General features: G+C 50.8%; 1 protein-coding gene across 1 annotated transcript in view; it reads left to right on the forward strand.

Moving 5' to 3' along the window:
• The window catches only part of LGR6 (leucine rich repeat containing G protein-coupled receptor 6), a 146,745-nt gene that overhangs the window by 71,258 nt on the left and 49,214 nt on the right, over positions 1-26,273 (forward strand). The window contains exon 4 of the mRNA XM_058855584.1: positions 9,744-9,815. Coding sequence (XP_058711567.1) covers positions 9,744-9,815 — 72 coding nt within the window. The remainder of the gene's footprint in view (positions 1-9,743; positions 9,816-26,273) is intronic.

Below are 26,273 nucleotides of genomic sequence, written 5' to 3' on the forward strand. Positions count from 1 at the left end.
TTCCCTTTGTTGCACTTCTCTGTACCCCATCCAAGCCTGCTGAGGGCCAGAACCCACAGCTGAGCTGGCTCCACCAAGGTCTGCTTGTATCCTGGAACTCTGACACTGCAAATATAAACTTCAACCTAAAAGACTGGGAGGAATTTGGGGCTGCCAGGGAAGTGCAGTGATTTATAGGATGCTGTTGTTATGGACACTGTGGGTACTACAGAGATAAGGGTGCAACGTTGGTGTAAACTGGAGTGTCTTGTGCAGGACACAGAAATGTGTCAGGGAACTGGGGAGCACCAGACTGGCCCCAGTTGTGTCCATGTCCTGTGGGCTGCTGTGCCCACTGAGCACTGGAGAGGACAGCATTTCATGGGACATGAGGAACTCACAGCACTGCTCCCCATCCAGACCAAATCCTTGCTCCCTTAGGGCCAGTGTAACCATTCCTGCAGCCATGTGTTTTCCTTTGCACTTTAACCTCCACCAAAACCACACAGATATTCCTCTCCCCAGAGGGTATCTGGAGATGGGAATCTGAAGACCCCGTGAGACAGGAAAGACCAGAGAGATGCTGGAATGTCAGGTATTAAAAGACAGGAGCATGGAGGAAAGTCCAGTCTCCTCACTTTAGGCAGAGGCAAAGCATTGAGTTTAAACTTAACCATTCTGGCACTACTAAAAATCAAGACAGAAGAGGACTTGGAGAGGGAAAGTCACCCTTCAGGCTTTCCACTGAACTTCCCTGAGGGTGTTGGCCAGCTTAGGGCTGCTGCTGGGCTGGGACCCACCTGCACTGAGACACCAGCTGTGATGCTTCTGTTCCTCTTGATGCTGGGCAAGCTTTGGCCAGGCCACACTGTCCCACCTGCCCCACAGGACACAGGGCAGCAGCAGAGCAGCCAGATGACAACAGGCAGAAGGAGGAGGAAATGCCAAACCCTCCCCTGTGGGGAACCTCAAACAGAAATTGCAGGGGTGGTAGAAGAGTGGCATTGATGTGGCTCCCCTGTGTCCTCCTCCTGCAGCTCCTGTGCACAGCTGGTCCCTGGGCAGCCCAGGGGGCCCCAGCGCTGCCAGTGCTCACAAGGGCCACTCCCAGCCTCTGGCACTCTGACTATCACAGATGCCTGCCCCCTCAGCTCCTCTCTTGTACCCCACTCACACCACCCTGCCACTCTCATTTCCCTCTTCCCCTCCCTGCGGGATCTTCTCCCCTCCTGCTGGCCGTGGCACGGCTCAAGTGCAGGGAGCACCGAGCACCAGGAGCTGCCTCGCTGCTGCAGCCACAGCCTGTTCCCATGGGGGACACGCTGAGAGGCTGCTGGGACCCCTCTGAGATGAGTGTCAGCCACAGGGGACCTGTGCCTGCTGTGAATGTGCCCTGGAACTCCATCATCCTGGACTGTGCTTCCCCTTCCATGCTGTGCAAGGGGCCCCAGTCAAAGCCCCAGGGACGGATCCCATGGGTGTTCTCTGCAGCCCCCTGGCATGGGAAACCTCATCCACGTGGGCAACTGTCCCACAAGGACCAGCACAACCTCTGGGGCTCCTGCTCCTGTCCATGGATTGGTTTCTGCAGCCAAGGTGTGCTGGGGACATAAAACACTGGGTCCTGCAGCCCAGTGAGAGGGATGGGGTAATGAACAATGAGTCAGCTGAGGTCACTAAACCTGGAGGAGAGGGGAATGAGGTTGGGAACAAACCTCCAAGGACAGGCTGCTGCTGCAATAAGTAAATACATATTCTCCATATATCAAGACAAAGAATAGCAGGCTTTGGAGTAGCCATGCAAGCATATTGAGTGGCAACAAGCATATTTGAGGTAGTTTTGTTTATAGGTATAGATGCTGTGCCACAGGTTGGCTGATGTTTGACAGGTCACAGGCTGTAGTTGGGAATGGCTGCCCCAAACATGACCAGCTGAAACCTGGGGGTATTCAGGAGCTCACTCACAGCAGGGTCAAAGATCTTACCTCTGGTGACAGGGGTGTCCCCTGAGGAGACAGGCTGATATCTGAGGATGGAGAACATTTTCTTAGTTTAATTTTAGTGTGCTAGAGCCTTAGGGCTAATTGCAATCGTGTGCAGGTCCACAAGTAAACTCTCTCATGTTTCTTGGGCTGTAAAGGGGTCTGGTGCTTTCCCAGTCTTTCCAGAGAATTAGTTTATGTTTAAAAAGGAATGGGAAACACCCTGGGAATTCCTCCACCAACCCGCCTGTGCAGATGGTCCTCTCCCTGCCCTCGGAGTGAATCCCACAGGTACTGGAGCCTGGACCAGATTCTTGGCTCTGCCTCCTCTGGCTGCTTCACTGCACAAAAACCACCTGGAAAGTGGCCATGAAGATAGGCCTGTGCAGAAACCATGCAGGGGTACACCCAGGGAAACAGGTGTGTGGAAACTTGGAACAGAGCAGGGGAAGAGCCAAGCTGCCCCACTACAACAAAACATCGTGCCACAGGGGGATATGCTGAGATCTTCATGCATGGAACCTGGAGCCAGCCAGGGCCAAGGTGAGATAGGACCTCCTCAGCCCCCCTTAGACACGGGCAGACTGACAGGGGTGGGTGCTCAGCAGCAGTAGCTGGTGCTCAGAGGTTTCCTCCACTGGCAGGTCCATCTCTTTGTAGAGACTTTGGGAGTGCAGCTCTCCAGGGGCTGATCTGCAGCACACACATCCTCTCCACAGAGGCTGATGGTCCTCAGTGCAAGCTTCATTGCCAGGATCATTGGAAACCACTCCATAGGCGGTTCTGACCCCTCTGCAAGCTCCTTCCCTTGAAAAATTAACTCCTTGCTCCGTGCTCTCCCAGCCTTGCAGCTTTCCAGGGTGGCAGAATATGCTGCTTAATGAGAGTATCTGGAAAAGTGGAAACTTTTCCATCCTTCCAGACCTCCTCATGAGCTGCCTGGATGCCTCTCACCTTCAAGTGTCCTGGCTGGAGCTTAGTCAGCCAGGAAGCTTCCATCCCAGCTGGCATGGGGCTGACTTGTGCTGCCATAGCTTCCCAGACATCCCAGCCTTGCACAGCCATCCTTCACTGAGCACTGCCCTGCACAGCCAGGATTGCCCCAGCTCTGACTCCTGGCTGAACATGCTGCAGCAGTGGCAGTGCTTGCTAGCCAAGAAGGAATCCCACACCAAACTCCCCAGGGAAAGACTCCAAGTGCTCCCACAACCTCACCCCAAAATGTGGAGGGCAAAATGCTGGGTGCATCCTCTTGGCTGCAGACCCACAGCAGGCCCACCCTGCCACTCCATTCCTCAGTGGAGGAATTTTTCCTCCATTCCCAGCCAGCCTGTGTGAGTGTGCAGACCCTGTGCTGACCAACCTGCCTGCACAGCCTGGGGTGTGAGCACTGTCCTGGACAGCCCTGCCCTGCACTGCCCTGCACTGCACTGCCCAGCTCTGCCCTGCCCAGCACTGCCCTGCACAGCCCAGCACAGCCCAGCACTGCCCAGCACAGCCCAGCACTGCCCAGCACAGCCCTGCCCAGCCCTGCTCTGCCCAGACCTGCACTGCCCAGCACAGCCCAGCACTGCCCAGCACAGCCCTGCACTGCCCAGCACAGCCCAGCCCTGCCCAGCACAGCCCAGCACTGCCCAGCACTGCCCAGCACAGCCCAGCACTGCCCAGCACTGCCCAGCACTGCCCAGCACAGCCCAGCACTGCCCAGCACTGCCCAGCACTGCCCAGCACAGCCCAGCACTGCCCAGCCCTGCTCTGCCCAGCACTGCCCAGCATAGCCCAGCACTGCCCAGCACAGCCCAGCACTGCCCAGCCCTGCCCTGCCCAGCACTGCCCAGCACTGCCCAGCACAGCCCTGCACTGCCCAGCACAGCCCTGCCCTGCCCAGCACTGCCCAGCACAGCCCTGCACTGCCCAGCCCTGCCCAGCCCTGCTCTGCCCAGCCCAGCACAGCCCAGCACTGCCCAGCACTGCCCAGCACAGCCCAGCACTGCCCAGCCCTGCTCTGCCCAGCACTGCCCAGCATAGCCCAGCACTGCCCAGCACAGCCCAGCACTGCCCAGCCCTGCCCTGCCCAGCACTGCCCAGCACTGCCCAGCACAGCCCTGCACTGCCCAGCACAGCCCTGCCCTGCCCAGCACTGCCCAGCCCTGCCCAGCACTGCCCAGCACTGCCCAGCACTGCCCAGCACTGCCCAGCACTGCCCAGCACAGCCCTGCCCTGCCCAGCACTGCCCAGCACAGCCCAGCCCTGCCCAGCACTGCCCAGCACAGCCCTGCACTGCCCAGCCCTGCCCAGCCCTGCTCTGCCCAGCCCAGCACAGCCCAGCACAGCCCTGCACTGCCCATGGCTCATCTCCATCAACAGGTAGGCTGGACAGAGCCTGACAAGAGTGGCCCTGTTCAGCACATGCCACATCCCCTGGATGAGCCCTACCACATGGCCACCTCACCAGTCCCTCCTCTTCTCCTCCTGAACAGTGACCACAGAACCTCCTGTGGCCCAGGACAGGCGCTGACTCGCCTGGAGTGTGAACACACATCAAAAAACATCACCAAAAACATCATGGTTTGGAGGTGACCTGGGACACTTCAGAAATCCCTAGACAGACCCTACCTCTTGGCCAGCCCTGAGCCTGTGCAGAACAGAAATGGCTTTGAGACAAAGGGAATGGTGTGGCACATCCAAGAGACGCTCCCATTGGAAGGGAAGAGGAACGTGCAGAGGTTGGAATGTCTTTAATCCCCATGCATGGGCTCCAGGCACAGTTGCCTCCAGCAATAACAGCCCTTTGTGCTGGCTGAGTCACTTCAGCCTCCCAGGATGGGGACACTTCATCATGCACAGGCCTGTACCTCTGAGGGCTGTGTGTCTGCTGAGACTCTCTTGTGCAAGGATCCTGGTGTGATGGGACCCGATCCCAACATTTTTCTGGTCGTTCAGGCGTGGTCCCTGCCAACAAACAATCCTCCTACTTCTGAATATGAAACCCAACCTCTGAGGAGCTGTGATTTATTCTGGTTCCAGTCAGACTGCTGTGGGTAGCAGGTGGTGTGTCCATGTCTGCCAGCGTCTGCAAGCCCCAGTATCACCTGAACAGTGCCAAGCAAGGTGACAGTGCTCCATCCACACTTGGGTTTGAGTCCTTGCTGGTCTGAACAGTCTTTGCTTGTCATGTTCATCAGTGTCCTCAGCTTGTCCAGAAGTTGGCTCATCAACCAACAAGGTCATAGAATCACAAAATGGTTTGGATTTGAAGTGAGCTTAAGGACCACCCCGTTCCACTCCCTGCCATGGGCAGGGACACTTTCCACTGTCCCAGGTTGCTCCAAGCTCCATCCAGCCTGGCCATGGACACTTCCAGGGATGGGGCAGCCACAGCTGCTCTGGGAAACCTGTGCCAGAGCCTCACCCCCCTGAGTAAACCCTAAGAAAATTAGACTCAACAACTGAGAAATCACATCAACTAGTTCAGGATTGCTCCATGTGCACCAAAATTTGAGCTCTGAATAAGGTTGTCTCCAAGCTGCTGTGAAGCAGCACCTTGCTGTAAGAAAGCAAATGAAATCCAGGGATTTTGTCTGAAGGCAGGAGCTGATGGAGAGGCAGGAATAGACAGACGCTGACAGACAAAGCCTGAAGCCATTGTGATCTGGGATCTCAGGGTCCCTGTGATCTTGTGGACTGAGGTCCAGCTTCACAGACCTCAGTCAGTCACCCTGCAGCAGAGCTGGGATCCAGGCAGATCCCTGCACTCCACTCACACCCTGGAAAGCAGCATGTGTAGGGAGCGACAGCACCTGCCCCAGGCTTTTAGGACCATGGAGTCAGGAGATGACTGATGACTGGTCTGCAGAGTTGTTCCCTCTTTTCAATGCTGTTGACATAAATCGTGCAGTGACCTCTTGAAGCAGAATGTATTTGCCATCCTTGGAGAGGGCCTGGAGCCCAGGCCTCCTGCTGCGAGTGCTCTCAGTGAGCTTCAGCATTGTCTTCCTTTTTCTTATACAAGAACAGCATCCCAAAGGGCAAAATGCCACAGCTGAGGCAGGGAGGAAGCCAGTAGCCCTGTCCCAGCTTTGCACATGCCCTGCTGTCCTCTGAACCTTTTTGCCATCCTCCTGTTACAGCACTGCTGGGGCACCCTGGTGTGGAGCATCCCCAAAAACCAGGTGCCACGGAGAGGAGGTGTGATCCTGCAGGTGTGTAGGGGTTTCCCTGGCATCATCCCCCAGGTTTTGGTACAATTATTTGAGCTCTTCCCAAAATCACATTGTGTGTTGTAGATGAAAAAAAAGGTAACATGCAAGGGTGGTTTAATGTGATAGGTAAGGATTGACTGCAGTGAGTAGGGCCTGACAGGGGCTGTCCTTGATACCAGACTTTAAGAGAAGCCATCCTGGGACATCCAAGGATAGACACAGATAAATGTCTTCTCCTGCTAAAACCTGAGCTCCCTGTAAGAAAAGCTGGAGCTTTCCTGTGCTTGAGGCTGAATGAAGAACTTCTTGTTTAATACCAGGGTGGCCCTGTCCCTAGAATATTATCAAGCTCTGTTTGGAATTGGTTTTTAGCTTCTCTGTGTCATGCTCTGATGATGAGTTACTGGATTCATTATGTGCAATGTGAAGACGCACTGGTTCTTGTCCCAGTCCCAGCATCTGAGAACTTCTCTAGCTGCCCTGCTGCTGTGAAAAACAGCATTGTCCAGCACTCCAGTGGTTTTTGAGGTCTCTGAAGCATCTTCCTTAAATATTGTTTGTCTGCACCAAAATGGCATCATTTTGGAAGCAGGCCATGCTGATGGTGGTCTGGAAAGTCTCTCAATCTGTTTTACTGGTTGGAGAAGGGACTTGTAATAAATGGTAGGCAGCAGGATCCAGCAGAAGTGTGACAATGGGCTTTGCTTTAATACTGACTTCAAATACTTCCAATTATCAACACTAAACACCAGGCTCAGATTTCAGAGAGCCACTGAGATTCAGTGTTTGTCCCACCAAAACCCTGAAAACATTTTCTGAAGCCCCACTCCATATCTCTCTGTCTTCAGCTCGGCATCTTCTTGATTTTTAACAGACATGAATTATTATTCCACTTCACTGGGCTGCAGGACCCAGTGTTTTATGTCCCCAGCACACCTTGGCTGCAGAAACCAATCCATAGACAGGAGCAGGAGCCCCAGAGGTTGTGCTGGTCCTTGTGGGACAGTTTCCACGTGGATGAGGTTTCCCATGCCAGGGGGCTGCAGAGAACACCCGTGGGATCCGTCCCTGGGGCTTTGACTGGGGCCCCTTGCACAGCATGGAAGGGGAAGCACAGTCCAGGATGATGGAGTTCCAGGGCACATTCACAGCAGGCACAGGTCCCCTGTGGCTGACACTCATCTCAGAGGGGTCCCAGCAGCCTCTCAGCGTGTCCCCCATGGGAACAGGCTGTGGCTGCAGCAGCGAGGCAGCTCCTGGTGCTCGGTGCTCCCTGCACTTGAGCCGTGCCACGGCCAGCAGGAGGGGAGAAGATCCCGCAGGGAGGGGAAGAGGGAAATGAGAGTGGCAGGGTGGTGTGAGTGGGGTACAAGAGAGGAGCTGAGGGGGCAGGCAGCTGTGATAGTCAGAGTGCCAGAGGCTGGGAGTGCCCCTTGTGAGCACTGGCAGCGCTGGGGCCCCCTGGGCTGCCCAGGGACCAGCTGTGCACAGGAGCTGCAGGAGGAGGACACAGGGGAGCCACATCAATGCCACTCTTCTACCACCCCTGCAATTTCTGTTTGAGGTTCCCCACAGGGGAGGGTTTGGCATTTCCTCCTCCTTCTGCCTGTTGTCATCTGGCTGCTCTGCTGCTGCCCCGTGTCCTGTGGGGCAGGTGGGACAGTGTGGCCTGGCCAAAGCTTGCCCAGCAATCAAGAGGAACAGAAGCATCACAGCTGGTGTCCTGCTCCTCACACCTCCTGTAGTCACCCCCAGGGTCTCTATTCTCTTCCAAGGACACTTCTGTCCTGCCCTGGCTCTCCTGTGATTCCCAGTGCCAAGGCAGAGCTGTAAGCCAATGCTCAGCAGTATTTGTCCAGCTGTTTATCCCTGTTCCTTTATGGAGCCTTTCCCTCAATTTCCCTGTAGATTTCTGCATTTCCCAACTGCTCTTCCACACCGACCTCTCTCTGCACCCCTCCTCATCTGTGCAACTTGTTGGCAGAAATGCCAGGTGAGATGCTGTAGATCCTTAATCATGTTTTTCATTTGGAAGGGAATCATTTATTAAGTGTGGCCTCTCTGCTGCCCTTTTGTACCAAACACATCTTCTCTCCTGCACTAAATGTCAAAATTTAACATTTTACTAGAGGAAAGCTGAAGTCATGGTAGCTGGTGTCTATTCTTTCTTCTCCATTCTTATGGTCTTTTACCTTGTATAGAAAAAAAAATTTGGCACAACTCTTTTTTCACTAGCTATCATTGACAGTTCCTCATTTCCTTGCTCTTTCTTCTGTGTTCATACAAATAATTTAATGCTAAGTCCCCATTTTCTTCCAGAAGTCAAAAAGTTTTGTGCCCTATAGCTTTCCTTTTTTAAAGGCTGTCTCATTCCAGCTTTCATGTCAGACCTCTGACTCTTTGGCAGTGAGGCTGCAGTCACTGCAATGGGAAGGTTTCTTGCCTATGTCCATGCTCTTCTTTGGGCTGCCCCTCACCACTAAAGCCATGCCCTGCTCCTTTGACACAGGCAGTAAATTATGACAGGACCCTGCTCACCATCTCCTTCTGCATTCCATCTCCAATCACTCTTAGAAGGTTTTGTAAAGACTAACCTCAGATATGTAAACATTTGGTTTTTAGGCACTTCCCCTGGCCCAGGTACCCTGCTGGGATGTGTCTGTTATCCAGGGGAGCATGTGTCAGTGATGTCCCAGTTCTGTAAGGAACAAGTAGGTTCAGGACAGAGGCATGTCCATAGTCAAGACAGCCTTTGCAGAGACGCTGATGACACCAGTAAACTCAGATGTGTGGTGCTCCAGTAGGTCAGTGAGAGAGGATTGTGTCTGACCAGGTCTGAAACACCCCTTGGAGTGTGGTTCTCACTCTGCCTCCATCCCTAGAGCTGCTCACCCACCCCTGGGTGCGCTGTCACCTTTGTCTCCTCTTTTCCCATCACCTGTTGTAGGTGTCTCCATGTCCACGGCCCTTCTCCATGCCCTACACTCACTTCCATCTCTGAGGGGTCCTCCTGGCTCCTGCTCAGCCCAACAGCCCCAGGCACTGCTCTCTCTGCATCTCTGATTTGGCTTTTCCCACAGCAGATCCCAGTTCCCGCTGCAAGGCTGTGAGGTCCCTGAGCAAAGAGCTGGGAGCAGCTCCTCATCCTCTGTGCCTGCAGGGTCTGCAAGCTGCCCACAGGCTGATTTCCATCCCTGTGGAGGGAGCCACTGACACACAGGGCAAAGGATGCCTGACTCCAGGATGGATGTGCCACAGCCTGGCTCAGAGCACTGCTGTCAGTCTGGGATGCACACCTGCAGGGTGTCCCCTTTGTGTGGACATCCTCCCCCCACTGCAGCACCAAACTCACCCCTTGGCCCTTCTGCTGCACGTTCTGGGCCACACTGGGCTTCAGCTCACCTGCTGGCCACCTTAAGCTTGCTTGAGAGCCCTGGCTGGCCAACATGATGCTTTCCAACCGCTCCAGCTTTCCAGCAAGAGCCCAGAACAACTTCAGAAACAAGCAGCAATATCCTCCATTTCATGTCAGGCTGTTGTTGTTGGGTTTTTAACAAAGTTTTCTTTTTTCTAATTATAGGATGTTGCAGAACAATCAGCTGAGCCGCATCCCTGCAGAGGCACTGAGAGATCTTCCAAATCTCCAATCTCTGTAAGTCATTAAAAATCAATGCTGAGAGCTGCACAGTCCCTTGGGGACCCCAGGCTTCCCAGCATTTGAGTCATTAGTTCCTTTGACAAGGATGTTCTGTTCCTTCTTCCTTTTCTTTTCCAATTTATGCAAAGATTACTGTCACTTAGAGTGGAAGGGAGGGGAGGGCAGTTTTCAAGGAAGAAACACTGTCTTGGTAGAGGATGTTGAAATTACAGCTCCCCATGTGTGCATTGTGATGAAAAGGCCACCAGAGCCAATGCATATTTCAAGGAACATTGGAAAATATCCACCCAAAGAGTGTCTGTCCTCTGCACTGTGGACCACAGTGGGGAAGGGACCTGCCAGCAAGCACAGAGGACACTCTGGGCTGTCAAAGTGCAAGTTGGGCTGTTTGACCCAAATGGAGGAGAATTGTTTTTCTCCAAGGGGACAGGCACAAGGCAGCTCTGCCTCACATTAGGACCACACCAAACTCTTTTTCTGTCTCAAGCCTGACTTCTTTAAAGTGTGGAGGGCATGTGCAGGCAAAGATGATGATTTGCACTTTCATATAATCACAGAATCATCAAGGTTGGAAGAGACCTTCAAGATCACCTAATCCAGCCATCAACCCAGCACCACCATTTAGACCCCTACACCACATCCCTGAGTCCCACATCCAGACACCTCTTGAACACCTCCAGAGAAAATGACTCCACCACCTCCCTGGGCAACTTATCCCAATGTCTGACCATTCTTTCAATGAAAAAATTATTTCTAATGTCTGATCTGAATCTCCCCTGGAGCAGCTTAGGGCCATTTCCTCTTGTCCTACCACTTGAGACATGGAAAAGAGCCCAACCCTCACCTCACTATAAGCTCCTTTCAGGCAGCTGTAGAGAGCAACTTTCTCTTCCCACAGAAGCTGCAGAGCAGAGACCCTTGGGCAGGGTGAAGGGCCAGGAACCACGTCTGGTGTCACAGCCCTGCGTGGCTGCAAGGCACAGCCCTGCTGCAGGTGGAGGGGAACATTTCTGAGCACACACAGTGTCTCACAAGGTGGTACCACTGCTGTGCCTCACACGGAGCAAGCATGACCTGGAAAACATCCTGGGTCTCACCCCGTGCTGCTCACGTTCAGAGATGCTCTCCACCCAACAGGAGTGGCACAACATGGACAGCTCTGTGTCTCAAGGGGAATACAGGGCTGAGATGCTCTGCTTGGTTTCTGCTGGTGCTGCCATGGCTTTTCCAAATGTGGCTACTCACCTCAGACTAAGAGACTCCGTGCAGGTCTGCATTAGAGTGATTTTTTCCCCTCTTTTTCAAACATCTGAGTCATTTTCCACATGTTTATGAGACTCCTGTGTATCCATTGCCAAAAATTTCGCCAGCCTGGAACACCTATAGGTCACCCACAGCACCGTGTTCAGGAATTACCAGTCAGGCCATCTGAGCCCCAGTGTATTTGTGCTGCTCAGAGACTCCTTTTTTCCATTCAGAAGGGGAAGTGGCTTTATGGCACATCATGACAGTCCGTGAGTTACCAGAATTGTATGGCATTTGGTGAAATATTAACTCTCTGTTTGCATGTTGGCAATGTATCCTAAACAAGCAGGACAGCCGGGAAGGGGGTGAAAATGGGAGCCAACAGGAGTGGGGTGGAACCAGTTCCAGACAGAAAGGGATTGTGTGTTGGTTATTTTCTTGCTCTTTCAGGTGTTTACATTTGGTGTCCATGTTTGTCGTTCTGGGATTCAGGCAGGATTTGAAGGGAAAGAGTGTATCCCTTAGGGACAAACTGACCTGGGGGGGAAAGGCAGACTTCTAAATGCACAAGTCTTTTCTCAGGATTATAACAGAAACACCAAAACTAAGTGGAGACAGAAAAATTGTTTTCAGTTAAGTTCTATCAGAAAAACTTGCCAATCAGTTCAAGAGATGAGGTGACCATGGGGACAGAAAGGGATGATCTAGCCACTGTGGGACAGAGAGAGGCTGGCATGCACAGCACAAAGTTAGATTTGAAATGTAGCAGAAAACTGTGTCAATGAACTCCAGTTGTCTCCAAATGTGGCAGCTATCTTGGCTGCTGGGCATTTAGAGAGGATGAGATAGGACACATCATCCAAGCTGTGGTGGCACTTGAAATTGAACTGCAGGGTCCCTTTGCAGCACTACTGGTGTCCAGGCTTGGCTCCCAGGCACGAGGCACATCCAGAGCTGGACTGAAGTCCCTCTGCTTGCTGGCTGAGAGTGCTGGGCAGTGCAGGCAGCATCCCCAGGCTCTGCAGGATGCATGAGCTGAGATAAGGACCCAGCTGGAAGTCTGCAGGGAGTTTGGGAGTCCCTGAGAGCAGGAGTTCAGCTTCACAAACGTGCTTGAGGAGAGGGGAGGGCAGGCAGGAAGAAACTTCAGTAAATGCTGTCAGAAGGAAAGTCATTCCTCCTTTTTATCAGGTGCTGATGCATGTTGGAGCAGGAGTGCCCTGTCCAGAATGATCAGAGTGGGGGGCACAGTCAGAGAATGAATTCTCCACTCCAGAGTGCTTCGACCCCAGGAAGGTCTGGGGCTCTCTTGCATTGCACACGCACTCCCCATGCCTTTCACCCTCTGGCTTTGTGGCAGCCTGAACACAGAGCTCTCTGCACCAAGAGCAGGAGCTCTCTGTACCTGTGTCCTGCTCACAACTGTCTCTAAATGACATAAATTTCTAGATGGAAAGGGAGAAACACAGGTGTCACAAAGACCATCCTTACACTGCTCTGCTTCTGTGGGCCTGCCCCTCTTCTTGCCTTCTGATGAGGACCTGTCTTCAGGTGAGGAGCTTTCTCAAAGCTGCCAACCCATGAACTTCAGGTGTAGAGAATTTTTCATGGCAGGTGTGGTGTCCCCCACAAAAGACATGCTGTGGAACCAGCGCTGGGAGAACACTAAATTTTAACTACTCTAGATGAGGCACATTGGCTCCCTGTAACAAGATCCTTCACTGGACTGACATCAAACAGAAAAAGATGGTTTAGGCACGTTTCAATGAGATGGGAGGGTCAAGGTGTCCCCCTTTGGATTCTTTCTCTTGGATATTCCCATTGCCCTGTGTGATCCCCTCATATCTTTATTAACCAAGGAAGATGCAGTCCTGAGTTCTGGCAAATAACATTTCAAACACAGTAAGAGGGCTTCCTCCTGCAAAGTCTCACACAGGTGCTGTGAATGCTGGCCAGCCAGGAGGAGGTTTCCATTCATCCAACATAACTCTGTGCCAAAAAGGCATTTGTAGTCTAAGACGCCCATTGCCCATCAGCCCATGTGCCAACCCAAAGTTTGGCTGCTCCAGGTTGGATCACTGGGTATCACCAACCATTGGTCATCAGGGAGCTCCTGTGGTCTGCCCCATCCTCCTCTCCTCAGAGGGTTTGTGTTTCCCCAGCCAGAGGTGTTCATGGTTCACTCTGCCCATGCATGCCAGCCAGCCTGAGGGAGCTTTCTATAATTAGAAAATGTCAAACCCACCCAGATAGCCCCATCCACAACAGACACCCCTGTGCTTACAAAAACCCCTCACCAGGTCCTCCAAAGCTGCAGCCATGCCCAGACCAGAACCAGAGCTGCCCTGCTCCCTGTCAGCCCCAGGATGTGGAGGCATCACTGTCTGGAGCCCCAGCTGCCAGGAAGGAGACCTTGGCATATTCCTCTAAATGAATACAAAAAGGAATTTGGATTTCAAAAGAAAAGTCCAAGCTCTGGAGACTGAGCCTCCTACCAAGAATGACAGAGCTGCTTCCCAGCAGGCTTGATTTATCTGGGAAGCATGTTGGGAAGGCCGGTGGGGAGGATTAGAAAGAACACGCACACCTGATGGCAATGCTGTGAGCCCTGCAAGGGCGCCAAGGCCTTACGTAATGCTGGGATCCAGTTGTGATCCCCTGGCAGGGTGTCTGGCTGCTGGTGGTTTCTAGGTGCAGTAACAACATACCATGTGCATTCTGGAAGAGTCGTGTGTCAGTCTAATTAACGACTTTGTGGTTTGTGAGCACTTACCTAAAGCAGATGGGCACTGTGTCTGTTCCTCTGCCAGGCAGAAAGAGTCCAAGGTATTTCAAAGTGAGCAGGTGCTATAAATTATAATTACCAAGCTTGTCGAGGTAGAGAAAGCAGAGAGAAAAGAAACCTGGTGGATTAAGAGATCAAGATAAACTCCTGGGTTTTCTCTTTCAAATGCCTATGGAAAGCTTTTTTGGGAGTTTCTTGCAGATCAGCATTTTGGGAAGGTGCTTAGCATGTGTCTGGCTCTTCAGGGTGAGTATTGTCTATATCAGCCTGGTGGGGGAAGGGAGGATTTAGGGCCAGGCAGAAGAGTTAAAGCTTCAAGATCCTGCACCATGAGATTAAGCTCCCCTTGTCTCCTTTCCACACTGCACTTTGGGTTTTCCCTCGTGTCCCTGGCAAGATGCTCCATTCTGCTGGCAAACACTTGTGTGCAGGCCTTGTGGGTCATTCCCTAGCTCTGAATCCCACAAGGATTGACTCTCTTGCTGTTGGGCTTGATGGCATCCAGGAAAACAACCTGTGGCTGTGTCTCCATCTGTCTTCTGTCTCTTGGCAACTCCTCCTGTGTGCAGAAAAGTATCTGCTTCCCTCTGTGCCAGCATGTGTCAGTCCCCTACAGCCAACCACACTCTGCTACCTTGTGGCTCATGCACCCAGTGCAGAGGTAGCCACAGACGGTGGGCAACAGCTTGACAGGCCCCATTCTCTGCGATCCTGTCCTTGCTCTCGTTTTAATTCCCATTTCTCCATCACAGCTTTGCATCCCTCTGGAATATTTGCAAAATTCTCCTGCCACTCTGCCACAAACCTGCTGCTCCCAGCTGAAATCAGCCACAATCAGATTCTGGTCCCATCAGCACCATCCCCACCAACGGCACCTGCTCGTTTCTGACTCTTGTATGACAGCAGTGCTGTCCTCTGCTCCTCTGACCTTCACAAGCTGAGGGGATCCAAACTGGAGGAAAAACTGTGCCATAGATGTTGTTCTTAAAACTAGTGAAATAATTTTCCTGTTTGCTAAAGGTGTAATTTCCCATTATATTCTGATTTCACTCCAGCTGTACTTGACCCATAATCAATAAGTGCTAAACATAACTCCTTGCATACAGGTTGATTGTACCTCTAACTAAAACAATCCACTTCCTCCATCCTATAAGTTTGCCACCATTTGGACTCCTGTGGAAATGCAATTAAGACTGCTTCAACCCCTGTCCCTTAAGGCAGGTAATTATTTTCATACATATGGCCAGAGATTAAAATGCAAAAAATGACTTATAGCAATTTGAAAACATGTGGACTTTGATGTAGACAAAGGAGGAAGGCTCTTTCCACCAGATCAGATTCTCACAAGCATATAAATTCTTATGACAGAAGGAAGAAAAAAATTCCTTTGGAATCAACATGGCCTGAAGAGCTCAGTCAGTTAATTCCTCATTACACTTCTTTGATCTGCTTGAGATTTGACAGTTTGCTGTTCACAGCAATATTCTTCTCTATAAATCACACATGATGCTGTGAGGTTTTGGGAAGGTGTTGTTTCCATTGGTTGTTTAGAGGATAAAAGCTATCAAAAAACAGATTCCTGTAAAGTCAATTCAACACAGCAGTGACTTAGAGTCTGTTGGCATAGGAGCTGTGGTGTGGCAAGACCACCTCAGCTCTGATTTACTGGCTACAGAGCCTTTCTGGAGCACAAGGAAAAGGAGGTCAGGGAAGAGCAGTGAGGTAGCTCTGATGGAGTATATGAAGATGGACCGAAGCAAAGTGACTGCAAATGTTTCCCTGGTGATTGCTGCTGCACACAGGACCTTGGATTTCCCCTCTTATGGGCACATCTGCAGCAGGAAAAGGAGCCCGGGATGGGTGTCCCAGTGCCAGCAGCATGCTGTCCTTCTGCACTGGAGATGACACAGGCTGCTCAAAACCTTCCTGTCCCATCTCTGAAATCCCTGTTCCCTGAGGCCCCTCTGGACAGCAGCACAACTGAGGCAGTGGAGTTTTGTCCCCACCCCCATTTTCAAAAGTCTGATCTCTATTTTGGCACTTCAGGTTTTAACAGCACTTCTACAAAAGAAATAGTCTGGGAGGGTCTAGAGCAGACATTTACCACAGTCAAGTGAATGCTGCAGGCAGATGTGCCACACATCTGGATGTGCTGAAGTTAATTTTAGGCACTAATGTAGCCATGGTGTGGTGAGTGTTTGGCTGCTGCTCGTGTTCCTCAGTAGCTGTACAGGAGCAGGAGCCTCTCTGGCTGCACTGCCATGATCCTTCCTCCCAGGTACAGCTTGCACAGTCTGGGACTCACCTGAAAATGGCACAGGGCCCCTGTGGCTGGTGCAGTTCAGCCAGTGCACAAACAGGGAAGAGATGATACAATTTTGATTCAGGTGGGCTGATGTCCCTGGAAAGGACTGATGTCTTCTCCTGAGGCCACTTCTCATTGGTTCATCAATGATAAAGCAAATTCATAGAAATTACTGCTTTTTGGCACAGACTTTGAACAGATAAGAATTTTCTGGTTCTGTGTACCATGGGCTGTCATCCAACCTGCCATGCCCTAGCTCTTCCCTCCACCCAGTCTGAGCTGCCACTGGAGATTCACGTTTGTCACCAGGACTGGTAACAGTAACTTAGCAAGACCTGACCAGGTTTGAGTCGAAAAAGGCACATTAGAATACAAATGCAGTTCAGCATTCAGATTTTGGACTCATTCCTCTGTTTATATGGGCCTGATCCAAATCCCAGGTCTGGGTTGAAGAGTATCCCTGACTGGGAAACAAAGTGCATGGCTGGACCTTATTTCCTCTTCCAGCAGCTTTCTTTGCCTTTCAGCTCATGCAGTTTAGAGTGTGCTCCCCCAGTACATCTGAAAATCATTTTTACTGCAATGAACAGTTGAAATATATTTTCAAAAGCCATTGGTAAATCCACTTGGCAGAACATGCATCACTAATCTTTTACTGGGGCAAAACCTGTATCTTGGTCATTGTGTTCTTGCTGGGACCCAAGAAGCAGCTTCCCTGCAGCCCACAGGTAACAGCAGGGGGATCAGCCACTTCTTTGGAGATGTTTGGCACAGCTCAAAGAAGCCTGGGCTGGGTTTGTAGCTGGGATGTTGAGTGCCTGGGACCAGGGGACCGGTGTCTTTGTGCCTCTGCTGTGACTGGGGTGCTGGATCCTTCCCTCATGGTGGAGGATCCTAAAATACTGCCTGGAAGGAGATCAAATTCTTCTGAGTCACCACCATGGCCTCACTACACAACCTTCCTTCATTTTGGATAAGTTCCTGCTGTGCCCACGTCTCCCTCAGGCAGACCAGGTGGATTTGTCTCCTCTGACCGTGGCTGTCTAGATATTACCTCACCCCAGCAGCAGTGGAAAATGATCAGCATCTGCAGAGGGTGAATCATCTCTGTTATCTCAGAGCCCTCTCTGGGGGATGAATCACTCTCCAGAGGGGTCTGGCTTTCTCTTCTGGCTATAGAATGACCCTATAACTGGTTTCAAGTTCTGTGTGAATAAGGCTGGCTGAAATGTGGTTTTCCTACACTTGGAAGGCAAAATAAAAATGTCCCTGTCCCCACCCCTCACTTTTATCCAGCAAAATCAGCCTCCCAAGCTGACACACCCCGTCAGAGCAGGGGTACCAAAGCACAGCTGAGCATCTCTGCTCCCCACAGCCCCCTGCACATGACCCAGCACACATTTGTGTAACCCTCAGGAAAATCTGTCACAGGAGATCATCTTGCCCAAAAATAAAACACAAGGAGCAGTTTACCCTCTAACTGGGGCGGAATTTCTCTACACTCCAGAGCTGGAGGGATTTGAATTTGCAACCACTGTTCTGGGAGCAAGTCAGAAAGGAGGCATGGCTAATGGGTACATCACAGACATGGATTTTTTTCCTGTCAGTAGGAGGAACTCAGCTGGTCAGATTAGAGTCTTTTCTGCTTGGCAGTAAAAAACCATGAAATGCAATGTGGTTATCCCAGTACAATGGTCTCAATGGTATTTTTGAGAGGAAGATTTAATGACCACACACAAGCTGTTGAATGTATCACCCTCAAGGAACAGTTCAGTTTAGCAGTGCCACAACAAATCCTTGCTGCATTTGTTTTTCATCCATTACTTGCTGTTTTTAAGCAATGAGTTGCTGTGAAGTTTATGTAAAGGCAATGTCCATGTAGCTCCTGCTTGTAAGTGTCAATGCTGTGAAGGATCCCAGGATTCATCTCCCAGGATGACAAGACTGTTGTGTGGTTTACCAGGCTAACAGCTAGAAGTTTAGCAAACTTCAGTCAAGAACTGGAAAATAATACAGAAAAATAGGTGTCTGCATAAATTTGTACCTCCTCCAAGGATGGTGTATGTAGATACAAGACAGAGAAACTGCCCCAATGGCATCAGAGGCCTCATCTGTGCTCACAGTGTGTAAAAAGCAACAGCTTCCTCTCCTGTGAAATCCTTTCCTGGAATGTGCAGAGAGTTGGTCATTCAGGTCCCAATGACCCTGAGCTGGGCCAGCATGTCCATGATGTCACCTGCTCTCTTGAGACTTCACTTTCTAATTTTCCCATTCATTGAGTTGGTGGTTGGCAACACTTGGAAGAAGGTGATGGTGAGGGACCCCTTGCCATGCCCCAGCACCTCCAGAATTCCCACTTGTGCTGCCATTGAAGAGGTCACAGCACAGGTGGGTGTTTGGAGCTGTGCATGTCCAGCAGCTTGGCAGTGGCTCTACCTGCCTGGCTATGCCCACCAGGTACTGGAGTCACCTCCAAACTTCTCTGTATTGACTGTGGCAATCCAGCAGGGCCAGTGGTAGTCACATACCTCCCCAGATTGTTTCCAGCTTTCTCTACCCACACTGCAGTGACTGCAGAACCCGCCTTTTGGTAAGCAGAGGTCCCTCAGAAGAGACTCTGACAAACACTGAAACTTGACTCCACCTTCATACCCCTCTCAAACACACTGTCACTTCCCATCTCCAGCTGTAAGAGCTTTCAGGAAGAGGCACGTGCTGCCTTGGCTGCCCTCAGTGTGTGTCCTGGGCACACTGTGAGCACTGAAGAAATAATCACAGCTCACATCCACACTCCTGCCTCACAAAGTCATAAATTAAGTTCCAATGTGTTTCCACTAACTTTTGTCATGGCATAACCCATGTAATGTCACAAACCTTAACTCAGTCACTTGCCCACGTGAGCACACAGGGCATACTGCGTGTCCCTGGTGCTGACACAACAGAAGTGACAGACAGCAGCTGCTCCACAGAACAGACACGTCAGTGCCAAAGGAAGAACCATCCCAGGTTCAAGCACTGGTGTGTAAGCTGATTCCGGATGAACCTGATGAAGAGGAGCTTCAGGTAAACTGAAGATAGGGAAACAAGCAAGGAATGGACATATTTAAACTGGGACATTTTTCATAACATCATGGAATCACAGAATGCTTTGTGTATAAAGAAGGCTCAACTTGTTCCACCCCTGCCATGTGCAGGGACACTTCCACTAGCCCAGGTTGCTCTAAGCCCTGTCCAACCTGGCCTTGAACCCTTCCAGAGATCCAGGGGCAGCCACAGCTTCTCTGGACAACCTGAGCCAAGGCCTACCCATGCTCAAAGCCAAGAATTCCTTCCCAATATCCCATCTCTCCCTGCCCTCTGGCAGTGGAAAGCCTTTCCTCTCCTGTCCTGTCACATCACATCTTGTCCCAGGTCCCTCTCCAGCTCTCCTGGAGCCCCTTTAGGCCCTGGAAGGGGCTCTGAGCTCTCCCTGGAGTCTTCTGTTCTCCAGGTGAACACCTCCAGCTGTCCCAGCCTGGCTCCAGAGCAGAGGGGCTCCAGCCCTGGGAGCATCTCCATGGCCTCCTCTGGACCCACACAAACAGGCCTGGGTGTTTCTTTGCTGAGGGCCCCAGAGCTGGACCCAGCACTCCAGTGTACCCAGATCTGCTCAGAGCCCCTCTCCCCAGAGCACAGCATGTCCTGTTCCTTCTGTCCCAAGGGCTGCTCTCCCTTCTCTTCTCCAGCTGCCTTATGCTTGACAAGCACCATGTTTCCCAGCAGATATGCAGGCCCCACGCCTGCTGAGCCTTTGAGCCTCTCTGCTCAGCCTCCAGCTGCTTCCTGCACCTTCTCCATTTCCCTGTGCCTGGCACCATGGCCAGGGGGGCACTGCCAGGGCCCAGGGAGAGGCTGGTCGGGAAGCTGGCACAGCTGCCCAGCTTTCAGCAGTTTCTATAGCTGCACAGAGATTTTGGCAATCCTTCTTGTACCGTTCTGACCTGAGGGGTTTTGGAGGTGTTTGCAACTGGGGATAACAAAGCCCTCTTGTCTACACCAAAGGCACTTTGTGTGGAGTCTAGGTATTGCTCTGATTTCATTTCCTGAGCATCCCTCGTGGACAGCTTCCCACAGAAACATGCCCCATTGAGTCAGGAGTGAAGACTCATTGCAGTCCAAACAGAGCCCTGCAAACTTTCTCAAAACCGGGTCCTGTTCCCCAGCCAACTGCAAACATGTTTGTGTCTTGAACCTCCATTCACTGCCTGGGACGGTTTTCACAAGTTTCTAGCTGGAAATGGAGCCAGGTAACACTTGTGAGTCTTGCTTGAGGGCTGTGAGCCTTTCTGTGGCACGGCAGAGACTCCAGGTGTAGGAGCTGGCCTACAAGGAAATAATGTGCCACTTACAGAATCATAGAATGCTTTGGGTTGAAAGTGACCTCTAAAGGTCATCTAGCCCAATCCCCTGCAAGTAGAAAGTGGCTTCTGCAGTCACTGCAGTGTGGGCAAAGGTGGAAACAACCTGGGGAGATATGTGACTACCACTGGCCCTGCTGGATTGCCACAGTCAATACAGAGAAGTTTGGAGGTGACTACAGTACCTGGTGGGCATTGGGACATCTTCAACTACACCAGGCTGCTTAGAGCCCCATCCAACCCTGAATGTTTCCAGGGAAGATACATCCACCACTTCTCTGAGCAGCCTGTGTTAGTGTTTCACCATGTTACCATAAAAAATTTCTCCTTTATATCAAGTCTGAATCTCCTCTCTTTTAGATTAATACCACCACCCCTTGTCCTATTGCTACAGACCCTACTAAAAAGTCTGTCCCCATGTTTTTTATAGGCCCCCTTTAGGCACAAGACGGAGCTCTGAGGTTTCCCCAGAGCCTTCTCTTCTCCAGGCTGAGCAGCCCCAGCTCTCTCAGCCTGTTTCCAGAGCAGAAGGGCTCCAGCCCTCAGCATGGCCTCCTCTGGGACAGCTCCATTCTCCCACTGAATTTGCAACACATTATGGCAGCAAAGACACAACAGGCAGGCAGAAATTCAACCCAATTTTCCCCTTTCCAAGTGAGTACTGCAGTCCCTGGCTGCCTTTGTCTTTTCCCAGTTGGTATCAGTTGAAAGAAGAACCCTGCTCCTCCCCTGGGTTCTTTGGGCAGGCTCAGGGACCCAAACCCTCCTGTGTCTGTGTGTCAGGCCCCAGCAAGTGCTGAGCAAGGCACAAAGAGCAGCTCGTGTGGAGCTGGCTGCAGGGCAGTGGGGACAGAGTGGCCTCTAGCAGGGTGACCCCAGAGCCGTCCTCTCTCGCTGTGCCCTCAGCTCCTTGCACAGCAATTCCCCAGGAGCTCAGCAGCCAGGTACTGACTCAGTCTGGGAGCTTTGCCTGAGAAAGAAGCTGAGGTGTTGGCCCCAGTCATTTGTAAGTTATCAGAGAAGTTGAGCTGCAGTGACATCATCTCCTTCTTATGTTACTACAAGGAACTCAGATCCTATTATGGGAGAGGAGGTAACTCAATCGAGCCTTTCAAGATAAACGCAGACAGGAAGAGAGACACGATTGCCTCAAGGCACCAATTAGACATTTCTGGTGAGCTCAGCCCTGTTCAGCTGACACGTGTACACTGGGGCCAGGGAGACAGGAGCTCCTCTCTCGTGTCTCAGGAGTGGGGTGGGAGGGGTGGGCAACCAGCACTTCCTCGCCATGCTGCTGCCTCAGCTCTCACACCTTCAGTGGCCACAGCTCTCCCTCCAGAATGTCCTTTCTTTATGTCCTGTGGTCTGCTGTGGACAGAGAACCACAGAGGAGCTGCCTGGTCTGGAGAGAGAACAGCCCAGCCCTGCACCACTCAGTGCTGCATATGATCTACAGTGGCAAGTCTCCTCCAGCCTTATCAAGGGCTCACCATATTGCAAAAAAATCCTGTGAGGATGGGCTGCAGTTTGAGGTGCCAGTGCCCTGTGGTGACTGGGCTGTGGGGAACATCCCAGTCTATGCTGCAGGCCAGTTACTGCACATGGGTGACCTAAGACATGCAGACAGACAGCTCTTACTGCCTCTGATGTGTGTGAGGAAGGAAAAAACAGCAGCAAAACTTAGGATATCTCCCAACAGCACGGTATTGAGCATTTCTGTTGGTTTCCAGGCTGCAGCTCCCCCTGTAAATGCTTCACAGCCAAAGGGAAATGGTAAGATATGGGTAAATCTGCTTCTGCCAGTCAAAGGCTGAGATTTGCACTATATCTGTTAGGAAACAGAGACTGGTTCTGGTCATCCCCTGGTTATTCTGGTTATTCTGACAGTTATGTTACCAACAGCTCAGAAATGCACTTGTACATCCTCTGCAACACTCTGGAAGCATTTCTTGGGAAAAGGCAGTTCTTCAAAACTGCTGGGTCTGTGACCCAGAAAACACAAGAACTCAGGATTAATACAAACCTCATGACACACACGTGGCATTGAGGACTGTACATACCCCATCCCCAGGCAGACCTCCCCAGGCTGCACTGGTGGCATTGGCTTGTCTTCTGTTCATTGGAAAGGAGGAACCTCCCACTTTTCTCCTTAGAAAAGGACTTCTCTATCAGCCTGGTTCCTTCTAGAAGTGATCCTGATCCCACCATCCTCTCTGGACTGCTCCTGGCAAGAAGACAGCTGATTTCTCCTCAAGCATTTATCAAACACAGACAACATTCAAAGCATTGAAAGGACTCTTCCAAGGCATGTTAGGCCCTTAGACCTGGAGCTCAGTATGAAACCAACATGAAAATGTCCTGCCCAAGGAAACTTCCCTTTCCCATCCCACACAGGTTCTTCTGCCTCCCCAGAGCTGTCACTCCGCAACAGCAGCAACAAAGGAAGCAACTGGCAATGCTCACATTTGGTGCTGACCTGCTCCTCTCACCATGGCTCTACACAGATGTGAACATCTGCTCAGGGAAAAAGATGCCTCAGACCAGTGGACTTTGGATGTTCTTCCAGGGAGCTCCCTCTCTCACTACCCCTGTAGTCCCTGAAAGGGGAAATGGAGTAAAGTCTGAGGTGACTGCAGGCACCTTTAGCACTTTTGAGTCAGTGTCAAGTTGAAGTCATATAAAAACCCTGTAACTCTAAGCAGCAGATGCAGCTCTATAGCCAAGAAGTTGAGACTTTCAGCAGCTGCTGGTTTTCATAAGCTGTTGCTCTTGAATGTCCCACTTAAAATCACCTCCTTCTGCATGCAACAGACAGGCCAACGCTCTGCAGAGCCTTGCTTAAGCCTGTGAAGTCACTTGGAAATCTTGTTGATGCTGACATCTGGAGTCACTGTGTGTGATCCTCTCTCCAGACCCATAGCACTGCTTGACAGCAGGCGAGGGATGAGCCCCTCTCCTAAAGCAGCTCCGTGAAGGAGCATCTTCCTCTGCAAGCAAGCAAAGGGTTAAAGCTTGCAAGGAAAACCAACTGAGTGATTTGGTGAAATAAAGATTAAAACATCTCCGTGGAAGGTGAGGAGCCAGCCCCAGCCTGTGCTGTCTCATTTACCCACTAATCGGCCCAATTACCTCAGGTATAAATCATAACACAAAACACTTACGGAGCCAGAGTCACACACTGAAGAAAGGAGAGAACTGTTGGGTTGGTTTTTGTTTTGTATAATTGATATAATTACTAACAACTCTGTGCCAAGAACTTCAGCTTTTCTGCTTCCAGAAGAGAGTAGAAAGCTGTCTGAAAGCCATAGCAATTAGCAATCCCCACATGCACATCTTTTATTAGAAAGAATGCACATCTCTTCCAGAAAGAGCCAGCAGCTCCCTGAGGAGCAGTTTACCATCCCTTGGTGCCAGGAATGCAGCTGTCACCATGCCCATGTTCCCCGTCCCCTCATCAGTGCTGCAAAGGCACACAAGGAGTCCTGCCTGTCATGCTGTGCTTCCTTATTCCTAATTTTAGCTTACCTGTATCCAGATAGGTGCATCTCACTGTGCTGTGCTCCAAGCAGGCTGCTGATTCTGAGACTTCTCAGGTCCAGCTCATTGTAAGCAGCAGAAAGTCTCCCTTTTGCCCCATGGAGGAGTCTGCCTGAGCTCTGGTCTCCACTCTGTGGAACACACTGACAGTAATTAATTACATTATTAATTAATAAATAATTACATGGCTGGAGCTTCCCAACACCTCCCCAGAACATAATCCCAGAGAGTGTCTCATGAACCTCGCCAGGAGGCCACTGGGCAGCCCCTGCAGAGCTGAGGAGCAGGAGAGTTGGGGTTTATCTGAGTCCTGCAGAGGTGGAGTCACTGGCAGCCAGGTGTGGAGATACAGAGGTGTGGACACACGAGGCTGCAGCACATCCACAGTCAGAGGCCATCGAGGAGTGGTAACAAACTCCTTGGATGGACCCAAGTTCTTGCCCATGTACCCTCCACAGGGATCCACAATGACAGGGAGGTGTCCAAGTAGCTCAAAAACCTCCACCAAGGACCTGCACTGCACTCCTCATACCTATGGACATCCCTGGGAGAAAAAGGGCCTTTCCTGAGTGTTTTTAAACAGCCACAGAGCAAATCCAGCAGCAATAATGGTTTCCCAAACTCCTAGGGCACCATCACACTGAAACCCTGTGGGTCACATCTGAGCCACATTTATTTATAATTATACATTAATAATTACATAACAAATATAAATACAAATATAATAAATTTATATTTTATTTATAATTTAAACTGTTTACTGGAACCCAGGAGTTCATAAGCAAAGTGGGATGTAAAGCTGGACAGCCATGGGCTGCACCTCACTCCCTCATCCCTACTCCTGTCCCAGCTCTGCCTGGTGCACCAGCCCCTGGCTCTGGTTTAGCATCTCCATTTATGAAAGCTTAGTTTGGGTTTGAGAAATTATAACTATTCTCATGGCTATTTTTATTGTCTGTTCTTTAATTAATTAAACTTGAAACTGAGAATTCACCTTAAAACAATTTTCAGTAAACTTATAGGGATTTGGATGAAAGAGTATCTCTGGGAAAAGTAAGCAATGCTGCTTTTTTTTCTTTTTTTTTTTTCATTTTAACAGTTTATGATGCCAAAACCTAACAGGATTCTTATGCTGAGGAAGCAATGGAAAAAAATAAGCAAAGATTAACATTTCTTGCAGAAGTTTTAATTTTGCTCAAAAAGTTCTTGTTTGTCCCAAACCATTTTGATGAAATTTTCAAATGGAATCCTTAGCCTTACTTTGAGCTGCTGCAGGGTTTGCTTTTCTGATCTTTATTCTTTGGACTTGTTGTCCTGAGAAGATGAATGATGTTATTCTCTGATTTGTTTGCAGTTTGGGGGGCCGTAAGTAAACTGGGGCAGAACTTGCAATGCCCACTCTCTCAACAGGAAAAAAATCAAAATCTTATGTCAGCCCTCTGAGCAAAGACACAAAACCTGTGGGAACAGAGCTTTGGGTGCAATGTGCTTTTGTGATCCTCTCAGCTGAACAGCCTTGCACCAGAAAATGTCCCTTTGCATCAATTCAAGGGTATTGAAATTTGGGAAAATAAAATCCCAGAATAGTTTGAGCTGGAAGGAACATCAAAGCCCATCCAGTTCCACCCCCTGCCATGGCAGGGACACCTTCCCCTATCCCAGGCTGCTCCAAGCCCTGTCCAGCCTGGCCTTGGACACTTCTGTGTTCCATGTACCAGGGCCTCAGCACCCTCTGAGGTTAATACATTAATGTGGCAACATGGGAGTAATGGAATAGGGGTTTAACCCACCCTGGGTTATCATTCCAGGCTAAGGTGATGTTGCACCAGAGCTTGTAGTCTGCATTTAAAGGACATTTTTCTGAAGGAGAACTCAAGAAGCTTTGACTGCAGTTCTTAACCAGGTACAAATCTCCAGATTTGTCCACATAGGTCAGGCCAGCCAGGGCAGGAAATGCTTCTTCCTGTGATATAGGGAAGGTTTGTTTCCCAGGATTATCTGAGTATTTCACCCAGAAAATACCACCCACACCCCTTTTCAGAGAGCAAGGCTTGCACCCAGCCTCTTCCCTGCTCCCACTCGTGATGGGGCAGTCGGTCTCCTCCTCCTGCAGCTCATTGCAGTGTTCTGTGAACTGAGAAATGTCAGCACTCCTTGAGAACAGTCATGCCTGGGGGGGTAAC

Source organism: Poecile atricapillus, chromosome 23 (assembly GCF_030490865.1).
Source record: "Poecile atricapillus isolate bPoeAtr1 chromosome 23, bPoeAtr1.hap1, whole genome shotgun sequence".
Lineage (NCBI taxonomy): Eukaryota > Metazoa > Chordata > Aves > Passeriformes > Paridae > Poecile > Poecile atricapillus.